General features: G+C 40.4%; 1 protein-coding gene across 2 annotated transcripts in view; it reads left to right on the forward strand.

Annotated features, from left to right (window-relative positions):
* SLC9A3 (solute carrier family 9 member A3) overlaps positions 1 to 23886 on the forward strand; it is a 481978-nt gene that overhangs the window by 189296 nt on the left and 268796 nt on the right. For both annotated transcript variants that reach the window (XM_040433112.1, XM_040433113.1), the window contains exon 4: positions 16951 to 17029. In XM_040433112.1, the coding sequence (XP_040289046.1) occupies positions 16951 to 17029 (79 nt within the window). The remainder of the gene's footprint in view (positions 1 to 16950; positions 17030 to 23886) is intronic.

The raw sequence follows: 23886 nt of genomic DNA on the forward strand, positions 1-23886 counted from the left end.
CATCAAAATGTATATCTGCTGCTTCTCTTTTACGTCTAAGTACCCAGTCCCTATCCTTTTGCTAGGATTGACCTAGGGGGTTCCCCTGGAGGAGGTTTTTAAAAAGGGATTCTGTGGGCCCTTTCCACACAGATGGTGGATGCGTCATAATCAGGACCTAAATTTTCCACCAGCCATTTTTGAATAAAATTTGAGGGATTATCCTGTTCTGCCCCTTCTGGGAACCCTACCAGCCACAAGTTATATCTGCGTGACCTATCCTCCAACTCTGCTACTTTCTTTCTAAGCCACGAACGATCTTCATCTACTTCTTCTAATCTCTTTTTTAATACATCGTTCTCTGAAGTGAAAGAATTGACTGCGGATTCTAATTCCTTCACCTTTAATCTCAGCTTTGTCATTTCATATCTAATAATCGTGACATCTCCTTGTACAACTGAGAGGGAGAAGGTCAACTCTGCAACTGACGTGCTAGTAGCGTTTACAACACCCAGTATGTCCGCTAATTTTTTATTAATACTTTCCAGGCCTTCACTCTGGGGCGAGCTGGTTTTTAATGGGCCCTGTTCTTCTATGTTAACCGATACGGACTCAGCCTGTGGGGCAGATCTTTGAGCAACTCCCCTGGTTTTGGGTGGTGGCGACTTCAAGAATTTATCTAAACGCGCCTGTTGCCTCCCCCCGAACCTTTCGGCGAAGACAATCCTCCTGATCTACGGTACTTTGGCAGCATTTACCCCCCCCTCTCCTTTGTTATAGATCGATAGGTTACAACTGTGAGCACAATCCAAAGCTCTAGCAAGAGTGGGGGGTTAATTTTAACAGATCTGTATAAGGCACTACCGCACTTCACTATACGATCCGAACAACTTAATTCATGTGCATAAAGTTGTAAATATCCCACAAGGTTATATATAATCTATACAGACACTACCCGATTAGCAGTCACGGGTGATACCCATAGGAAGAAAACCTGATAGCAAGAAAAATGTCATATAATAACGCACATGCTAAGTACATAAAACCCCCCCGCTGACGAAAAACATAGATGCTAAATAGATATGAGATGGGATCACACAAGCTAAATGCATAAATCCCCAATTACCAGGCTGAATCGAATTGCCATAAATCATACAGAGGTCATATAGGCGGAAGCAAGGAGAACCACCATATATCTAAATAGCTTATTCAAATCAGCACATATCCCACAGACAAATATTTCCTAAATAAAATAAAAAAGAATGCCCAATCACTTCCCATCAATGCCCATCAATATTAGCAAATACATATAGGAGACAGACATAAATGCTGAGAAAATATTGAATGAAAGCGCACAATCTGATTACATATATCCCCCAAGTAACAGGCTAGATCGAATTGCCTGAAGTCATATAAGAGAAAGCAGAGCCACTCAGTATCTAGAAAACTTGTTAGCGTAAGGGTTTATTGTGTGAGTCATATATACTGAATAAGGGGAACGTGGCACTTGCTGGGCGCACCGTCCTGCTATCAAACAGAAGCCCCAAAAGTATGCCTTTCCAGCCACCCCACTGAGTTATCAGAGGGCACAAATAATTTCCCCACTAACACCTGATATTTTCCAGAGGGCAAATCCATCCAAGCACAGACTGAGAAAAGCCGGGGAGTCTGTCAATAGTAGGGAGTCATTCGGGACCTCAGGAACCAAGAATCGTCTGTAACCTCGACAGAGATAGGATCAGTTCCTCCAGCTCACGGCTTCCACCTAAAACTTTCACAGAGGACCACACAGGAGGTACCCCCACGCTTCACGGGTAACCCCCGCAAACCACCAGGATCTCAAAGAGGCTCCACAAACAACTCCGGAGCGAAGAAAGAACCCCGCAACACCACATGCCGGGAGCACGATCCTCTGCCGTCTCCAATCACCACCTGAAGGTAAGTACCCGTGGCACAGCCTCCTCTCACTCCAACCCGGAGCAGCTACTTCAGCAACAAGAGCCGCGTCCCGACGTCTCAGGATGCATACCCGCTCCAGCACACCAGTCCGCACCTCTATACTCCACTATCAGGCAGCAGGCGGCAGGTCACAGCAGCTCACGGCCGGTCACATCCGGGCACGGCGAATCACGGCAGGGCTAAGGTCGGCATTTCTGGACGCTCAACATCAAGGCGCGAGGCAGGGAGAGAGGGCGGCAGGAGGAGGAGCGCAGCACACCTACGTCATGCCGCTTCCGTTGTACCGCCTGTTCTCTAAATAGTTGTGGGACCCGCACCTATCAGACAATGAGGACATATCCTAGCGATAAGCCCCCATTGTCTCAGATTTGAATACCCCTTTAACTACCTCTCTGCTAATGCGTTTCTATAGTGTGTGTTTCACTGCTTATCATCAGGAACTATTGGTAGGAGGAGGTGGTAACAGTAGTAGTACAATGCTGGCTGCAACTGAGGGTATGCAGTCAGCTGAGATGCAGCACTGTGGTGACCACAGGTAGTAACACCATAAAGCAGAATTACATTTTGGTGAAGGTGTGGAATTGCAAGACAGTTTTCATAAAGTTTGAGAGCAAGGCAATTTTAAACATATTTTTTAGAAAAATAAAATACAATAAAACAGAATTATATTTTGGTGAAGGTATTGAACTGCAAGACAATTTTCATCAATTGTTTGAGAACGAGACAATAGTAAACAGTTTTTTGGAAAAAACAGTTGCCAACTGGCCAGAGCTACTAATATCGTAGATCAGAATTACTGATTCTAAAGATGGCATAAGATTAGACAGATTGTCTAGACCAGTGTTTCCCAACCAGTGTGCCTCCAGCTGTTGCAAAACTACAAGTTTTGCAACAGCTGGAGGCACACTGGTTGAGAAACACTGGTCTAGACCTGCAACAAATTGACATAGATTGGATGATTAAACTGGTGCAGAGATAGACACTATTCCCTGGCTCTATACCAACTGCTGCTTGGCTTACCTTGAGACAGCTATTTATGGCACAATTGTGGTGCAATTATGGCGCTAAATGGCAAATCATAAGCCCCAAGCCCTTTTGAGCATGTTAGAAAAAAGTGCAGAAACTAGAAACCTAAGCTGCACCAAATTACAACTAATAGCACCATTTTGCACCAGATTAAATTTTTGGGAACCTGCAGGCACATTAGTAAATCTGGAACAATGTATGTTATGTCAGGCACACCACTTTGATAAATGGAGTTCTTGCCAGACAATTTTCATGGGACCAAATTACCACTCCCACCACCCAAGCTTAGCCTAAATCTGCCACAGCTTTTCAGCCTTCACCAACAGACCAATACGTTAGGCACACTAGTCTGTGCTAAATACATAGTAACATAGTATATAAGGCCGAAAAAAGACATTTGTCCATCCAGTTCGGCCTGTTATCCAAGTTGATCCAGAGGAAGGCATAAAAAACCCTGTGAGGTACCAGCCAATTTTCCTAACTTAAGGGGGAAAAATTCCTTCCCTACTCCAATCAGGGAATCAGAATAAGTCCCTGGATCAACGAATAGCATTTTTGTAATAAAATTATTTGGGAAAAAAAGCACAATTACAAAGTTTGTGGGCAAACTATATGCTGCTGGTGATACTGGAGTGATACTGGAAAACATGGTAATTTATACACTTATAGAATGTAGAAAACTTGCAACAGTTTTTTGGGGGGTAATCGGTGCAGGCACAGTTAAAAGTCTCCTGGTATGAACACACTATACACTGGTATGGACAAGGGTTGCACTGGGTATTGAACTTTCAACACCCAATCAATACTTTTTCACCCAGATGGATACCAGGATTTATCCTTTCTCATTAGAGAACAAGGTGCTCGCCACGCTCTGCACGTGCCATGGTCTCATAAGCAGCACAATGGAGTGAAAGTAGGGAAGGACTGTGATGTGGCCGCCACTTCCACCAATTAAAACAATAAGAGGAGGGTGCTCTGAAGCTGCCACTGCACCACCAATAAAAAAAATTAGCTCCTAAATGAAAGTGTATGGAGCAGGCTGCTGCGGTGAGCCCATACTCATCAGATGCCGGCTGTATCATACAGCCGGCACCCATCTGCAATTACAGGGAATGGCGATCCCTGGTTCTAGCTCCCTAAGGAGGCTAATAGTTATTAAATAAAAAGGAAAAAAATAATAAAGAAAACACCAAAATATTAAAAGTTTAAATCATGCCCCTTTTCCAATTTTACATATTACAAATTTATAAACAATAAAAAAGGTAAACACATTAGATATTGCCACATCCGAAAAAGTCTGTGCTATTAAAATATAAAAAATATCTATACCTATGCAGTGAACTTCGTAACTGAACAAAATTAAAAACACTATATTTTTTTTGTCAACTTGTCCCCCCAAAAAGTAGCATAGGACTGTCCTATTATTTGCCGGACGTTCTGAAAAATGTGAATTGCACAAGGCTTTTTGGGTGTTTTAATTTTTCTTTCGCGTGGTATCGAGTATCACAATACTTTTTTATGGTATTGAGATAGAATCTAAATTTTGGTATCATGACAATAAATAATTGTTTTGCTCTATTTTATTATTTATCATATTTTTTTATCATATTATTTAATGTAGATGTACTGTATCATATTATACAATATGAAACTGGCGTAAAAGAAGATACCGTAAATATGCCAGACCCGCAGGTGCAGCTGGCAGCACTATTCTGGTAGTGACAAAATTGCAGGGACACCCCCTAACTTTTAACATCCATCAACATATGGACCTTCACTGCAAACTTCTAGCAATTCATATATAACTTATAGCAGGAATAATAAAGGAATTACACAACATGGAGATAGAATAGCTTCAGAAATGTTCCAGAATACCAGAGGTTACAGGTCTTCTTTAAAATGGTTTTCCAGGACTTATTGTTGACCTCCTTAGTATATGTCTTAAATATAAGATCTGCAGAGGACCTGCAGGTCACACACTTCTCAAGGCTAGGCTAGGACTACACTGCAACATTTTTTTTAGCACTATTGAACTACAGCTGCAATCCAAATGAATGCATTGAGTAGAATGCAATCTTGTGAACTGCATCTGTCACTCGATTGATATTAACTATCAGCTCTAGAATAAACCTGCAGTGTTGTCCAGACCTTAGTAAGTTTGCTATCTCACCACAGTGATTGATTCATAACAAGAACGTTCAGCATCTCCATAAAATGTCCTCCATGCTGCTGCTTCTGAGAGGTATGCTACTGAGAGTTAAGAGAACAGATCCCCTGTTCTCTCTGTATGCAGTACATGGGAGACATCATTGGAGCTAATCTCCATGACCGCTGAGGCAGAGCTAAGAAAAAACTGATAATTAGAGATGGAGCTTACAGAGCCGAAACTGCTGTAAAATACCATATACAAGTTCTATAATGTGCAGAAATAATGGTACTCCTCATGTGCACAGCTTATTCCGAAGTCAACTGAAAATAAAAGTACACTTTAAAGTTGGACTGACACAAGAGAAGGTTGAAAACAGAATATGCAACATAACCACTTATTATTCACCTTTTAGATAATGATGCAGCAGACACTGGTACCGGAAACATAACAGCAGACAGAGCTAGAAGCAGAAGGCATTGTCCACTGTGTAGTGGCCATGCTGGTGTACTGCAGCTAATTTAAAGAGGTTGCGCAGTGGTTTAATTTTGATGAACTATCCTCAGGATAAGTCATCATTATCAGATCGTCGGGGCTCCAACTCCTAGTACCACCACTGATCAGCAATTTGAAAATTACCTGCAAGTTATATTACTTGCTAGAGGCGTTGCAGTGTAATTACAACTGTCCATACCATAAAAGTGAAAGGGAGGAGCAGTTGTAATTACACAGCACTGTCGCTTCAAATGAGACAGTGGGCACACGTGCAATTATAATATGAAGCAGCACTGCCATGAGCTACATCTTGAAACAGCTAATCAGTGTGGATAGGTCATCAATATTAAACTACTGCATAACTCCTTTAACCAGTATCTGACCCATAAACTATAAACGTCAAGCTGAACAGGATGTATCATGCTGCCTTTGGGGGGGGGGGGGGGGGGGGGGCGGCAGCTGTCAGTGACAGCTGGGCTCCCCCTACAGGAGGCAGTAACAGTTTTTTACCATCCCTGCCTTCCCTAATGCTCAATATGCAGAGCTCAATGAACACTATGCATAGTGATCAGGAAGTGCAAGTGATCGTTAGGGTCCATGAGTCTGCACAAGCTTCTCGATCTTAGCAGACCCACTTGAGCTCTGCAGTGAGGTGTGCATCGCTGTACAACCTCTTTCGGGGCTGTATTCCCCCTGCAATTAGGGCTACTATGTCACCCTCAGTTACAGGAGAAATCAGCAATTAAAAAATATTAAATATCCCCCAAAAAGGTCTTGTGTGTCCCTATGAGGGCACAAAGTGTACAATAAAATAAAAAAAGTGTTATTGTAGGTATAATTTTTTTTATTATTTTGTGTAAAAGTATCAAAACTAAAAAAAAAAAACTATATGAAATTGGCACCTCTGTAATCACGACCAGCAAAATAAAGTTAACATTTTGTTTTTCTTACACGGTGCACAATGTACACAAAAAGCAATGGCAGAATTGCTGCCTTTTCCGGAGGCCTCAGGCACAGGACCGTTCGTTTTTTGCAATCCACAAATTGCGGATCCGCAAAACATGGAAGCCGCCCATGTGCCTTCCGCAATTTGCGGAACGCAACGGGCGGCCCATTGTAGAAATGCCTATTCTTGACCGCAAAACGGACAAGAATAGGACATGTTATATTTTTTTTGCGGGGCTACGTAACGGAGCAACGGACGCGGATAGCACACAGAGTGCTGTCCGCATCTTTTGTGGCGCCATTGAAATGAATGGGTCAGCACCCGAGCCGCAAAAACTGCGGCTCGGATGCGGACCAGAACAACGGTCGTGTGCATGAGGCCTAATCCTGCTTCTGAAAAAGTGAAATAAAAAGCAATCAAATGGCTAACAATTTAAAGTGTGGTGTGTATCCGATGGGACAAGCTGGTCACAGTATATTGGGTATCAAAAGCTGTGGAAAACTTGCAATTTTGATTTTGCACAGTTTTCTGCTTAGTAATTTCTGCAAAATCCCTGTGGTGTCAGAATGCTCACTCCACCTCTTGATAAATACCTTGAGGGGTGTAGTTTGTAAAATAGGGTCACTTATTGGGGGTTTCCACTATATGGATACCTCAGGGGCTGTGCAACTTCAATCGGCCTCACAATGTAAATGATGCTCTTTTATTCCTGAGCCCTCTCATACTATCAGGCAATAGATTAGGACCACATCTGGGTTGTTTCTAAAACCAGAAAACACAGCATAATAATAAAAGTGCTTACTTTTATTAGGCTCTCCTGGTCATAACATTTTGGGCACTGAAATGCCATATCTATTGAAAAATAAAAATTTTCACTTTGCACCATCTGCTGTGCATTAATTTTTGCAAAACAACTGTGGGGTCAAAATGCTCACTACACCCCTTGGTAAATTCTCTGATTGGTGTAGTCTCTAAAATGGGGTCACTTTTATTTTTTTTTTACTTTTTTTTACTTCACTGCAGAGCCTCTACAGTTGTCTGACAGTTCTGCATAAATCACCAAACTAGGCTTGAAAACACCTACTGCTCTTTTTCCTCTGAACCCTGCAATGTGCCCAGAAAGTAGTATAGACCACATAAGGGGTAACATAAATTTAGGGTGCTTTTCCTTCTGTTACCACTTTTAAAAATAAAAAATCTGGGACTAAAGCAACATTTTATTGGAAGAAATAAAATTTTTCATTTTAACTGCCAAGTGTTTCTAAATTGAGAAGCCTGTGGGGTCTAAATACTAAGGCCTCTTTCACACGGGCGTTGCGGGAAAATGTGCGGGTGCGTTGCGGGAACACCCGCGATTTTTCCGCGTGAGTGCAAAACATTGTGATGCGTTTTGCACTCGCGTGAGAAAAATCACGCATATTTGGTACCCAAACCCGAACTTCTTCACAGAAGTTCGGGCTTGGGTTAGGTGTTGTGTAGATGTTATTATTTTCCCTTATAACATGGTTATAAGGGAAAATAATAGCATTCTGAATACAGAATGCTTAGTAGGTGATCAATTGAGGGTTAAAAAAAAATAAAAAAATTAACTCACCTTCTCCTCTTGTTCGCGTAGTTCCCGGTCTCTTCTTTACTTCTTTAATGATGAGCTGTGGGCTAAAGGACCTTTGATGACGTCAGATCACATGCTCCAATCACATGGTCCATCACCGTGGTGATGGACCATGTGATTGGAGCATGTGATCTGACGTCACCACAGGTCCTAGCCGGTAGTTCATCATTAAAGAAGTAAAGAAGAGACCGGGAACTACGCGAACAAGAGGAGGAGGTGAGTTAATTTTTATTTATTTTTTTAACCCCTCCAGCGCTATTGTACTATGCATTCTGTATTCAGAATGCTATCATTTTCCCTTATAACCATGTTATAAGGGAAAATAATACAGTGAATAGACTTAGCAACCATGCGTGAAAATCGCACCGCATCTGCACTTGCTTGCGGATGCTTGCGATTTTCACGCAAGCCCATTCACTTCTATGGGGCCTGCGTTGCGTGAAAAACGCAGAATATAGAGCATGCTGCGATTTTCACGCAACGCACAAGTGATGAGTGAAAATCACCGCTCATGTGAACAGCCCCATAGAAATGAATGGGTCGGTATTCAGTGCGGGTGCAATGCGTTCACCTCACGCATCGCATCCGCGCGGAATACTCGCCCGTGTGAAAGGGGCCTAACTACTCCCCTCAAAAAAGGGGTGTCGTGGTGTTGAGGGGTGTTGAGGGGTGTCGTTTCCAAAATGGGGTCACTTTTTGCAGGTTTCTCCTTAACGACTTCCAGACCAGGCCATTTACCCCCTTCCTGACCAGGCCTAATTTTGCGAATCTGTCACTTTATGTGGTAATAACTTTGGAACGCTTTTAGTTATCCAAGCAGTTCAGACATTGTTTTCTCGTGACACTTGACACATTTAAGTCAATATGTTTTACCTTTATTTATAAAAAAAAATCCCAAAGTTAATGATAATTAGAAAAAATTCACTGTTTTCTAAATTTTAATCTCTGCTTTTAAGGGCTCATGCACACGACCGTATGCATTTTGCGGTCTGCAAAAAACGTATCCGCAAAAAATTCGAATGATGTTCGTGTGCATTCCTTATTTTTGCAAAATGGGACAGCTGGCCCCTAATAGAACAGTACTATGCTTGTCTGTAACGCGGACAATAATAGGACATGTTCTACTTTTTGGCGGAACAGAAATACGGACATACGGAAATGGAATGCACACGGAGTAACTTCAGTTTTTTTGGCGGACCCATTAAAAAATGAATGGTTCCACATACGGTCCGCAAAAAAAACGGAACGGAAAGAAAATACGTTTGCGTGCATGAGCCCTAAGGCAGATCGTAAACTGATATTTGGTGTCATGCCAGGGCTCAGAAGGGAAGGAGCAGCATCTGGATTTTCTAACATGGAATTTTCTGTCATGGTTTTTAAGAGCGATAACTTTTTTTTACTTTTTTGTTGAATGAGCTGCATGAGGGATTATTTTGTGCAAGACAAGCTGTAGTTTTTATTGGCACCATTTTGGGGTACATTTGGCTTTCTGATTGCATTTTATCTCATTTTTTGGGAGGTGAAGTCACAAAAAAGCAGTTTGGTGTAATTTTTCAATTTTTTTTTTACACATTCACTTGATGTGGTAGAGCATGTGATTTTTTTATAGATCCGGTCATTGCGGATGCAACGATACCAAATATGTAAAAAAAAAATATATATATTTTTTCGTTTTACACAATAAAAACATTCTTAGAAAAAAAAATCATTTTTTTGTGTTGCCATATTTTTTACATTTTTCTGTCTATAGTCTTGTGTGAGGGCTTGTTTTTTGCGGGACGATGTGACATTTTTATTGCTACCATTTTGGGGTGCACACAACTTTTTTATTAATTGATATTATGTTTTTTAAAAAGGTGAGGTGACAAAAAAAAAGGCTGTTTAGGGGTTTTCACTGCATGGGTACCTCAGGGTCTCTTTAAATGTGACAGGGTGCCCAAAAATCATTCCTGCAAAATCTGTCCTCTAAAAACCATATGGCACTGCTTTCCTTCTGAGCCGTGCCATGTGCCCATAGAGCAGTTTATGACTACATTTTCTGTAAACTGCAGAATCAAGGTAATAAATATTGAAGTTTGTTTTGATGTTAATCCTTGCTGTGCTACAGGGAAAATTGGTTAAATTGGAAAATCTGCAAAAAAAAAAATGAAATTTATAAATTTCACCTCCATTTTGCTTTAATTTCTGTGGAACACCTAAATGGTCAACAAAGTTTCTAAAATCAATTTAAGGAGTATATTTTGTAAACATATTGACCCAAATTTACCACTAACATGAATCACGATGTGTCAAAAAATCGAAATCTCAGGATTACTTGGATAATTAAAGTATTCTAAAGTTACTATCACATAAAGTGACACTCGCATATTTGCAAAATTAGGCTCCAGGAAGTTGAAAACTGGCTCAATCTTGAAGTGATTAACCACTTGCCGCAACTGTAACGCCGAAAGGCGTCATCGCGGCGGCTCCCCCAGGCTATGCTAACGCCGATTGGCGTCATCTCGCGTGAGCCGAGATTTCCTGTGAACGCGCGCACACAGGCGCGCTCGCTCACAGGAACGGAAGGTAAGAGAGTGGATCTCCAGCCTGCCAGCGGCGATCGTTCGCTGGCAGGCTGGAGATGTGTTTTTTTTAACCCCTAACAGGTATATTAGACGCTGTTTTGATAACAGCGTCTAATATACCTGCTACCTGGTCCTCTGGTGGTCCCCTTTGTTTGGATCGACCACCAGAGGACACAGGTAGCTCAGTAATATGTTGCACCAAGCACCACTACACTACACCCCCCCCCTGTCACTTATTAACCCCTTATTCACCCTTGATCACCCCTGATCACCCCATATAGACTCCCTGATCACCCCCCTGTCATTGATTACCCCCCTGTCATTGATCACCCCCCGTAAAGCTCCATTCAGATGTCTGCATGATTTTTACGGATCCACTGATAGATGGATCGGATCCGCAAACCGCATACGGACGTCTGAATGGAGCCTTACAGGGGCATGATCAATGACTGTGGTGATCACCCCATATAGACTCCCTGATCACCCCCCTGTCATTGATCACCCCCCTGTAAGGCTCCATTCAGATGTCCGCATGATTTTTACGGATCCACTGATAGATGGATCGGATCCACAAAACGCATACGGACGTCTGAATGGAGCCTTACAGGGGCGTGATCAATGACTGTGGTGATCACCCCATATAGACTCCCTGATCACCCCCCTGTCATTGATTACCCCCCTGTCAAGCTCCATTCAGACGTCCGCATGATTTTTACGGATCCACTGATAGATGGATCGGATCCGCAAAACGCATACGGACGTCTGAATGGAGCCTTACAGGGGCGTGATCAATGACTGTGGTGATCACCCCATATAGACTCCCTGATCACCCCCCTGTCATTGATTACCCCCCTGTCAAGCTCCATTCAGACGTCTGCATGATTTTTACGGATCCACTGATAGATGGATCGGATCCGCAAAACACATACAGGCGTCTCCCTGGAGCCTTCCAGGGGGGGTGATCACCCCATATAGACTCCCTGATCACCCCCCTGTCATTGATCACCCCCCCTGTCATTGATCACCCCCCCTGTCAGGCTGCATTTAGATGTCCGTATGATTTTTACGGATCCACGGATACATGGATCGGATCCGCAAAACACATATGGACATCTGAATAGAGCTTTATAGGGGGGGGATCAATGACAGGGGGGTGATCACCCCATATAGACTCCCTGATCACCCCCCTGTCATTGATCACCCCCCTGTCATTGATCACCCCCCTGTCATTGATCACCCCTCTGTCCTTACATTTTCACCCCTCTGTCCATTCAGACTTTTTTTGGCCCAAGTTAGCGGAAATTATTATTTTTTTCTTCTTACAAAGTCTCATATTCCACTAACTTGTGTCAAAAAATTAAATCTCACATGAACTCACCATACCCCTCACGGAATCCAAATGCGTAAAAATTTTTAGACATTTATATTCCAGACTTCTTCTCACGCTTTAGGGCCCCTAGAATGCCAGGGCAGTATAAATACCCCACATGTGACCCCATTTCGGAAAGAAGACACCCCCAGGTATTCCGTGAGGGGCATATTGAGTCCATGAAAGATTGAAATTTTTGTCCCAAGTTAGCGGAAAGGGAGAAAAAATAAATAAAATCAATTTCCGCTAACTTGTGCCAAAAAAATAAAAATTTCTATGAACTCACCATGCCCCTCATTGAATACCTTGGGGTGTCTTCTTTCCAAAATGGGGTCACATGTGGGGTATTTATACTGCCCTGGCATTTTAGGGGCCCTAAAGCGTGAGAAGAAGTCTGGGATCCAAATGTCTAAAAATGCCCTCATAAAAGGAATGTGGGCCCCTTTGCGCATCTAGGCTGCAAAAAAGTGTCACACATCTGGTATCGCCGTACTCAGGAGAAGTTGGGCAATGACAAAAAATAAAAAGTTCTATGAACTCACTATGCCCATCAGCGAATACCTTAGGGTGTCTACTTTCCGAAATGGGGTCATTTGTGGGGTGTTTGTACTGTCTGGGCATTGCAGAACCTCAGGAAACATGACAGGTGCTCAGAAAGTCAGAGCTGCTTCAAAAAGCGGAAATTCACATTTTTGTACCATAGTTTGTAAACGCTATAACTTTTACCCAAACCATTTTTTTTTTACCCAAACATTTTTTTTATCAAAGACATGTAGAACAATAAATTTAGAGAAAAATTTATATATGGATGTCGTTTTTTTTGCAAAATTTTGCAACTGAAAGTGAAAAATGTCATTTTTTTGCAAACAAATCGTTAAATTTCGATTAATAACAAAAAAAGTAATGCAGCAATGAAATACCACCAAATGAAAGCTCTATTAGTGAGAAGAAAAGGAGGTAAAATTCATTTGGGTTGTAAGTTGCATGACCGAGCAATAAACCGCTAAAGTTGTGGAGTGCCGATTTGTAAAAAAGGGCCTGGTCTTTAGGGGGGTATAAACCTGTGGTCCTTAAGTGGTTAAATAACTAAACAGAATTTTTAATGTTCGACACATTCCATGCTACTATAGACTTTCAAATTAGACTAAGCAAATTAGGATATGTGATTTATTTACATGAGTTTTTCAAGTTTAGAGACAATTTCTTTGTATTTAACCGCATTGCATTTCTGTAGCTTCAAATTGACACAAGCTTCTTACTTTTCATGTCTGTTCTGTACATTGGCTAGGTTTACATACAATTCCTTGTTTAGTGATATTGCTTTTTAGTTGCTTCAATTGAATCTACCTCTGGGGAAGACGTCAACAAGCTTCTATCTATGTCTGTTCTTCACCCATTCATCTTGACAATACTAATGTAAGATAGCCAGGTTTGTAGGTATCTTTTCTTGGACACATTTTGTCAGTAAATTCCACAAATTTTCAGTGACAGTCGTGTCAGGGCTTTGTTATGGCTACTCTAATACTTTTTTTGTTTTGAACCATCTAGCACTACTTTATAGGAATTCTTTGACACAGATACTATATGACTATGTTTCAACTTTCTTGCTTGATATCTTGGTTCAGAATTTCTAGATAATCCTCCTTCCTCATGATGACATTTATTTTCCCATATGAAGCTGTCCCCTTTTCCAGCAAAATACTATGGATAACCTTGGAGTGAAAAAAATATAAATTCTCTCCAAACTCTTTCAAGTTGCATGAAGAATGATCAGGCAGGTTCATCTAACTTGAGAGACAGGATCTTTAGGATGTGAAGTGCCCTTTTGGATCATACATTGAGATAGATCATGCACCATTTTGTCTGTACTTGATCAACTAGTAACCATATTTAATCTACGCGGGATGTCTGTAATGTAATGTATGCAATACTAAGAGAAGGAATCAAGTAAAAATCAGTACTGGATAACAAGGGTCAGGCAAAATCCAGTTATGATATTATAAGAAATAAGAAGATAACAGGAAAGGCTGGTAGACGCAGTGAAGTTCTAGTTTTGGTTGAAGTGCTAACCAAGCTGGGGGAACACACTGCTACTATAACTGTCACTAAGACTGGTATATTTCCATATTAAATATGTTGCATCTGTGCACAGAGGTTTTGCTAAAGGGTGGGGGTATTTGCCCCAGGCAGGTTCAGATAGAGATATGGAAAAAGGCACATCTGAGGGTGTCTGGAGAGAGTGCCTTTTCTCGCCTGCCAGTGCTTCTTACCGACTGTTGTACAAATGTGCTCACATTAGCCTGAATTCAGTTAAATGGGTTGTCTGGGCTGCAGATATTGATTACCTATCCTCAGAATAGTTAATCTATATCACATTGGTAGGTTCCAATGCCCCTAGCGCCACCGATCAGCTGTTTCGTTTAGCCATGGTGCCAAAAACAATACAGAGTATGAAGCAAAAGCAGAAGCCTCCATATACATATATAAAGTATGATGCCATCATACTGTAGCAATCTCCCATTCATTGAATGGAAACTGAGCTGCAGTACCCCAGCACGGCCACTATGACATGTACAGAGCTATGCTCTGTACACAGTATAGTTTCCGGTGATATGGCTGCTCTTAACAGCTGATCGTCAGGTGCTGAGTGTTGGACCCCTACTAATCTGATACTGATGATCATCAGCATCTGTAGCCAATTTCCCATTAGGGTCCATTCACATGTCCGTAAGTGTTTTGCGGTCTGCAAATTTAAGATCCGCAAAACACATGCACCGGCTGTGTGCATTTTGCGGAATGCACACAGCCAGCCCTATGATAGCAATGCCTAATCATGTCCACGATTGCGGACAAGAATAGGACATGCTCTATCTTTTTTTGTGGGGCTGCGGAATTGAACTATGGATGCAGACAGCCCATGGTGTGCTGTCCACATCTTTTTCAACCCCATTGAAATGAATGGGTCCACAACCGTTCCACAATTTTGCGGACCCAGAAATTCAGTCATGTGAATGGACACAATACTGTATACCCTCACTGTCCAATATTACTTCTGCTCTGTATACATTGTCTACAATCACTGTCCAATATCACCTCTGCTCTGTATATACTGTATACCATAATGGTCTGCCATCACCTCCAGTTTGTATATACTGTATACCCCCACTGTCCCCATCCCCTGGACCTGGGATGTACTAGACCTACTGTGGAAGGCTAGGCATATAGTACAAAGATAATGAGGGCACTATGACTGGCAATATGGCTGTAAAAGTGAGGGAGAATTATGGCTAGCATACTGATGTGGTATTAGGGCGCATGCAATAATAATATTTCCTTTATTATTCTTCAAATTAGTTGTGCATTTTCTGCATGGTCTAAAAAATACAGTATGTGTTTTTTGATCTTTATACATATTTGACTGTATGACGCTTACTACTGTAGCCTTTGTTGAAACTCTATGCCTTTTTCTACATTTCATAATGTAGGTTCCCTTCTTTGCCAAATCTTTTCTGCTTTCCACACAGAGCTCCTGTCCATAAGATGGATACTAATGGAGCGTGATGTGACCAGACACATCACTCAGCCGCCTCCAAACACATGGGCCGCCTCCAAACACATGGGCCCAACAGTAAAGTACAGATGGCAGGAGCAGTATATTTGAATGGAGCAAACATTACATTGAGGTGATTTGTCTGGTCAATTGATCTTCCATCAGCAGCCATGTTTATTGACAAGACCTCTGTGTGGACAGCACAAAAGACTTGGCAAAAAAGGGAGCATACCTTATGAAATATATAACATGGTGCAGAGTATAAACAAAGGCTTAGTAAGTACCATATAATCATCTCACAAACACATTGGTCAACAGTAACCAGAAAGTGGCCTTAATATTGGCCCATGTGAAGAAATTCTTAGGTATAGCTCTAGTTCGTTGCAGAGGCTAGAGGGATAATGAGATGGTGCTGGAGTGTTCTCAGGAGAATACACAAACATAGCACTGGTAATCATTATACTTTAACAGACCATACTGACTAAAATTACTTCTTCAAAAGGCTAGGTCTTTATCTTAATGATGACCTACAAACTTCAGTCTGGCTTTTTTTTGTTGCATAGAAGATTCTTTCTTGTAAACAGTAACTATCTTTCAGGGCATTGAGATATAGGACTCTTTATATGGTGGATATAGATACTTTGGTACCTGATGCCATTATATTGATACTTTTGGGGTCCTTGTTAAGAGACTTGCCAGTTGGGCTGCATATTCATAAGGGAGGTGAGAAACTAAGCAAGAATCTCTTCCCCACAATCAAAGAATTAGACCAGAGCTAACAGAATGGAGATGGGGTCAGGTTTGCCAACCAGAATTTTTCTTTTTTCTAGACATCTTGTCTAAAAATCAAGGAGAGTCAACATTTTTATGGACAAATTGGAAAATCATAATGAATGATAAACATTATAAATAATACGTGCCTATAGCTCAATATACTGAAAATAAATTACCAGGATTTACTGTGAGATGTAATTTTTGAAAATTACCACCAAAAGAGCACAGTCAAGTACCACCAGCCTCAAAAAAATCACGGACGCATCTATTTTTTTTCACGGACACAAAGTTGCCTATTTTTACGGATTGTCCAGAAATTTGTGAATGGTTGGCAACCCTGGACTAGGTGCAGACCAGGACTAACTTCTCATGCCATTTTTTTTGGGGGGGGGGGGGGGGAGGAAGGGGTGATGATTTATTTTTACATTGAATTAAAACATACAAAAACTAACATAATAGAAAATGTCAATATACAAGAAAACAAGTCTCAGTATCTTTCATACTAATCTTAAATGCATGTTTTATTTCAGGTACTGTATAATGTGTTTGATTCTTTTGTTGCCATTGGTGGTGAAAATGTGAATGGTGTGGAATGTGTCAAAGGTGTTGGTACGTATGTTCACATAAATAAACTTTCATTTGGTTTAAAAGTGCATTAATATTAAAGCTGGAGGCAGTGTGAAGGGCAACAGAATGTACATCTACAAATCTTATAAAGATAAACTATGAAATTATTTAGCACAAAATTAACCTACAGTCCTCAGCTATATTTATCCCATAGACTTTGGAGCAGCATGGCATATCCTTGACCACAACTCCCCAGTTCTCATGGCTAGGGAATATGTCTTAATTCTTGGAGAACCCCTATAACTAACATACACCTGCCTTGTTGAAAATGGTGGCTGAGCTGTGGACAGCATGTTATATAGCAAGAGGCGCTAATAAGATTATATTGTATTCATTTAAACCTCTGCTACAGCTTACATCGAATGCATGTGTATACAGAGATATCAGTCAATTACTGAGGAGGACTGCCTACTGGACTGCTAAGCATAAAACAACAGGGATTTAAATGAAATGCAGTAAGTTATACTGTATATATCGTCATACTGAATTTTTACCACAAAACTATATATCAATCTGCTCATCTTCTCCTGCTCTATAACATGCTGCCTGCATATCAGACATGTTCAAAGCGACAGGTTCCCTTTAAGGCCACCTCCCTACAGCTGTATCGAATAGTTTTCTTCTATGGCCTCTTTCAGACGGGCGTTGCGGGAAAATGTGCGGTGCGTTGCGGGAACATGCGCGATTTTTCCGCACGAGTGCAAAACATTGTAATGCGTTTTGCACTCGCGTGACAAAAATCGCTTGGGATCGGTGTTCTGTAGATTGTATTATTATTATTTTCCCTTATACCATGGTTATAAGGGAAAATAATAGTGATCGGGTCTCCATCCCAATTGTCTCCTAGCAACCGTGCGTGAAAATCGCACTGCATCCGCACTTGCTTGCGGATGCTTGCGATTTTCACGCAACCCCATTCACTTCTATGGGGCCTGCGTTGCGTGAAAAATGCAGAATATAGAGCATGCTGCGATTTTCACGCAACGCACAAGTGATGCGTGAAAATCACCGCTCATGTGAACAGCCCCATAGAAATTAATGGGTCGGGATTTATTGCGGGTGCAATGCGTTCAACTCACGCATCGCCTCTGTGCGGAATAATCGCCCGTGTGAAAGGGGCCTATCTTTTTCTGAAGTAGGGAATTTAATAAAATTTCTGTTTAAAAAAAAAAGATTTTCTGAATAAAAACAAAAATATGGCACACTGTGGGGTAGATGCATTAAAACTGGTGAAAAAAAAGGAGTCTAGCTGCCCAATCAGATGGAATTTGAACAGTAACAACTCTTTTATAAAGCTATAGGCAGATAAAACAGGACTATATCATTTCTCTCCTCCTTGCCCTTGGGGATGGGGTGGGTGGGATTTGGGGTTATATGTATAAAATGTTCTTTGTAAATTGCTCTTATCTGTATGGTGTTTGTATAAATTTTGTTGATATTAAAAAAATAATAATAATGATTTTCTGTATAAAGACAAAAATATGGCATACTGTCGGGTAGATGCATTAAAACTGGTGAAAAGAAAAAGGGGTCTAGCTGCCCAATCAGATGGAATCTGAACAGTAACAACTCTATTATAAAGCTATAGGCAGATAAGGGTACTTTTACACTAGTGTTTTTCTTTTCCAGTATTGAGTTCCGTCATAGGGGCTCAATACCGGAAACAAACTGATCAGTTTTATCCTAATGCATTCTGAATAGAGGGATACCAGCATTAAAATTGCCGCATTGACGGATCCGTTCTTCCGGTCCGTGCATGCACAGACCTTTTAATCTGTGAAAGAAAAAAAAACGGATCTGGAGAGAGACAGATCCGGTATTTCAATGCATTTGTCAGACTAATCCGCATCCGGATCGTCTGACAAATGCCATCCGTTTGCGTCCAGATTGCCGGATCCTCTGCCGCAAGTGTGACAGTACCCTAAAACAGGACTATATCATTGACATTAAGGCCCCTGCCACACGAGCGTGACGGATTAGGTCTGGATGCGTTCAGGGTGCGTTCAGTGAAACTCGCACCATTTTGCAAGCAAGTTCAGTCCGTTTTCTCTGCAATTGCGTTCAGTTGTTTAGTTTTTTCCGCATGGGTGCAATGCGTTTTGATGCGTTTTTCACAGGTGTGATAAGAACATAGAACATGCTGCGATTTTCACGCAATGCAGAAGTGATGCATGAAAAACAACGCTCATGTACACAGACCCATTGAAATGAATGGTTCACGTCACGCATTGCACCCGCGCAGAAAACTCACTCATGTGAAAGGGGCCTTATGGACAAGGACAAGGGTAGGGCTAGTCTATTGTGGCCAGATGTTCCGTTCTGCAAAATGCAATATCAGACGGTATCCATGTTTTGCTGATCCGCAATTTGCAGACTGCAAAATAGGCGACGGTCATGTGCATGAGCCCCAAGTGTAAGCTCCGTTCCATTGTCAGTGACCTCTGCATGTTTCACAGGGTATAAAAAAACCACTGTCCTCTCCCATAGATGTCAATAGGTCATTGTCTGAATGGGATTTCTTATGTTTATGTGGCTGCTGTAAAGCAAAGTTCACAGACGTTTAAGCACCTTTTACACTGGGTAATCATTAGATGGAGAAAACGTTTCCTATCATTGTCCAGCACAAAAATGTTCATCAAACGATCAGCGCTAATTCAGCACGTAAACAAGCATTTGCTAGTCATTGTTAATGCAAACAGTAGAAAAAACAAGTGATGTCACAAAGGACTGAAGTTGCATAAAAAACATTATTGTAAGATACACCTATCTTGTGAATATTAATGGATTTCTTACATCGTCAATTGGTGCTTGCTTTCTCAATTAATCTTCCTGTGTAAAAGGACCTTTAAGCCTAATTTACTCTTCAGTGATTTGGTCCTTGTTTCTTCAGTGATTTCCATAAGTACTTTTTAGGGTACTTTCACACTAGCGTTAGAAGAATCCGGCATGCAGTTCCGTTGCCTGAACTGCCTGCCGGATCTGGAAATCCGTATGCAAACGGATATCTTTTTTCCCCGGATCCAGAGTCGTTAGACTTATGCATTTAAATATCGGATCCGTCTTGTCAGTATCATCCGGAATAACGGATCTGGTATTAAATATTTTCAAAGCTAGAAAGAACTGCGCATGGGCAGACCGGAAAACCGATGCAATGCGACAATTTCAAGAACACTTGGTACCGGATCCGGCATTAATACATTTCAATAGAAATTAATGCCGGCAAGTGCGGTAGTGTTCTGGGATTTTGTCTGGTCAAATACCGTACAAGGGACGGAACGGAAGACATCCTGATGCATACTGAATGGATTACTTTCCATTCAGAATGCACTGGGACAAAACTGATGCATTTTTTTTCCGGTATTGAGACCCTTTACCGGATTTCAATATCTGAAAAGAATAACGCAAGTACACTTAGCCAAAACCAGGAGTTAAGCCTACATAGAGATCAGGTATCATAGAATAATTTGCACTTGTTCTATGTTTTTGACCTTCTAGTTTTGGCTCAAAATCACTGATGGAAATCACTGACGGAAATCACTGACCAAATACTGACTGCGTGAACTAGGCTTTAGGCAGAATGGTGGTCCCCCATAAAAGATATACAATCATGAACTAATTTTTTTTTTATAAAATTCCCATATAATCTATGTATATTACAGCTTTTGTTTGAAGAGATGTCTCAACATGTTGTTTCACTATTATCTGCAATATTACATGGTTAGTACTGTAGAAAAGAAATCTAGATTGCTATTTTTTATTTTCCTACTGCCTCTCATTTCCCTGCTGTTTGTGCTCAAGTTTGCACTGAAAGGCAGTTTTCACACAAGTGTATTTGCAATCAATATATGGGTGGGATTTTATGTACCGGAATCTTCTGGAAATGTTAATGAATCGGGATATTCATATGGGCGTATAATTTCCTTCAGTATTTTAAATCCGCAGCATGTCCGAGTTTTGTTTGTATTTGTTTCCAAATACCCACATTATAGTCTGTGGAGGTGCATCACAAATACAGGGAGGAAAGAATACACATTTAAATCCTGATGAAATCTTGGAGCAATACTGATGGTATATCATCTGGAAGCCATGCATAATCCAGTGCCAGAATATGAAGGGATTTCAATACGCTTGTGTGAAAGCAGCCAAATACTGAGTCTGGTCTGCTGTGCTAATATAATGGAGAGGAGTCCTGTGTGTGCGCACAGCAGTCCTGACAATGCATTTCAGCAAAGTTTTGAGCACTGACAGTGGGGGAATAATAAAATAACGATCTGGACTCCTTATCGGCAGTATTACCGTAGATCTGTATTACTGCAATAAAATGCTCCCTAGATCGAGATGACCATTTCCCTTTAAGAGGAATGCCACTCTGGAGGACTTTTTTTCTCTGCAATTTTGACTGGTTATCTCAAAGATATTTCACTGTATCTTAATGGTATATGTTAATTTATTTTAAACTAAATATGTTCATTTATTTTAAACTAAATGTGTTAATTTATTTTAAACTATTGACAATAATGTTCAACAGAGATCACCAAGTCTATGATTATTTGGGATTGGTATTGTATAGTTTCATCAGCACTACAGTATATACGCTGTCATTTTAATGTACTCTACCAACAGTGTTCCATTTTTGTTTACAATAACAATACACTATATTTTGGTGCTTTTTAACACTTTTTCACTAGGTTTTTTCCATTTGTAATTTGGCAAAGGACAGGGAAAGGCACGTACTCTAAAACAGTTACCCCACATTGCACATTACTGAGAAAATTGTTAGTTATTGGCTCATGACCATTATTCAGGTGGAAGCCCTGGTACTGTACAGTAAAGTGACATTCCGAGCAAAGACATATATTCAAAGACTGGCTTGGATACAACTTATAGAAAGTGGTCAGGCAAACATATCCTCATTTCTTCCAACTAAAGTACTGTGAAAAAGTTTTAGGCAGGTGTGGAAAATACTGCAAAGTAAAAATGCTTTAAAGATAGAAGTGTTAATAATTTATTTTTATCAATTGATAAAATACAAAGTGAATGAACAAAAGAGAAATCTTGGGATTTGTTCAGGTCAGGATTAATGCTGTCCTCAATGCTGAGTGATATAGTCAGATACTTATCCATCATGCAATAGCATCAGGGAGGCGCCTGATTGGTTCAAAATTTATTCTGCAGCCAATGACCCTAAACATTTAGCCAACATCATTAACCCTTTCATGACCAAGGGTCATTGATGCCCCAGTGTCCAGGTCAAAATTTACAAATCTGACATGCGTCACTTTATGTGGTAATAGCTTTGGAACACTTTTACTTATCCACGCCATTCTGAGATTGTTTTCTCGTGACACATTGTACTTCATGATAGTCATATATTTGAGTCAATATATTTCACCTTTATTTATGAAAAAATCCCAAATTTACCAAAAATTGGGAAAAATTCACAATTTTCCAAATTTCTATTTCTCTGCTTCTAAAACAAAAAGTGATACCTAATAAAATATTTATTACTTAACATTTCCCATATGTCTACTTTATGTTGGCATCATTTTGGAAATGTCATTTTATTTTTTTAGGACGTTAGAAGGCTTAGAAGTTTAGAAGCAATTCTTACAATTTTTAAGAAAATTTCCAAAACCCACTTTTTAAGGACCAGTTCAGGTCTGAAGTTACTTTGTGGGGCTTACATAGTGGAAACCCCCATAAATGACCCCATTGTAGAAACTACACCCCTCAAGTTACTCAAAACTGATTTTACAAACTTTGTTAACCCTTTAGGCGTTCCACAAGAATTAAAGGAAAATGGAGATGAAATTTCTAAATTTCACTTTTTTGGCAGATTTTCCATTTTATAATTTTTTTTTCTTTAACACATTGAGGGTTAACAGCCAAACAAAACTCAATATTTATTACCCTGATTCCGCGGTTTACATAAACACCCCACATGTGGTCGTAAACTGCTGTACGGGCACACGGCAGGGCGCAGAAGGAAAGGAATGCCATACGGTTTTTGGAAGGCAAATTGTGCTGGATTGGTTTTCTGAACGCCATATGTTTTTTATTTTTCTGCCGATCTTCTTGTGCAGGGGCTCGTTTTATTGGTACCATTTTTGGGTACATAGGATTTTTTGATCATTCATTATTACACTTTATGGGGCAAGGTGACCCAAAAATTGGCAGTTTTGGAACAGTTTTCATTTATTTATTTTTACAGCAGTCATCTGAGGAGTTAGGTCATGTGATAGTTTTATAGAAAAGATTGTTACGGACGTGGCAATACCTAATATGTATAATTTTTCTTATTTATTTAAGTTTTACACAATAATAGCATTTCTGAAACAACAAAAATGATGTTTTAGTGTCTCTATAGTCTGAGAGCCATAGCTTTTTTACTTTTTGGGCGATTGTCTTAAATAGGCTATCATTTTTTGCGGAACGAGGTGATGGTTTGATTGGTACTATTTTGGGGGTCATAAGCCTTTTTGATCGCTTGCTGTTGCACTTTTTGTGATGTAAGGTGACAAAAATAGCTTTTTTGACACTTTTTTTTATTTTATTTTTATGGTGTTTATCGGACGGGGTCTATCATGTGATATATTTATAGAGACGGTTGTTACGGACGCGGTGACACCTAATATGTGTATTTTATTTTATTTTTTCATTTTTTTTTTTAGGAAAAGGCAATTTCTTTTTTTAATTTACATTTTTATTTATTTATTTATTTTTCATTTTTATTATTTTCACTTTCTTTTTTTATCAAGTCCCTGTTGGATCATGAAGATCCAGTGGGGCTGATGGCTGTACTATACTTTGCAATGCTCTTGCATTGCAAAGTATAATAC

This window comes from Bufo bufo, chromosome 5 (assembly GCF_905171765.1).
Source record: "Bufo bufo chromosome 5, aBufBuf1.1, whole genome shotgun sequence".
In the NCBI taxonomy this organism is placed as follows: domain Eukaryota; kingdom Metazoa; phylum Chordata; class Amphibia; order Anura; family Bufonidae; genus Bufo; species Bufo bufo.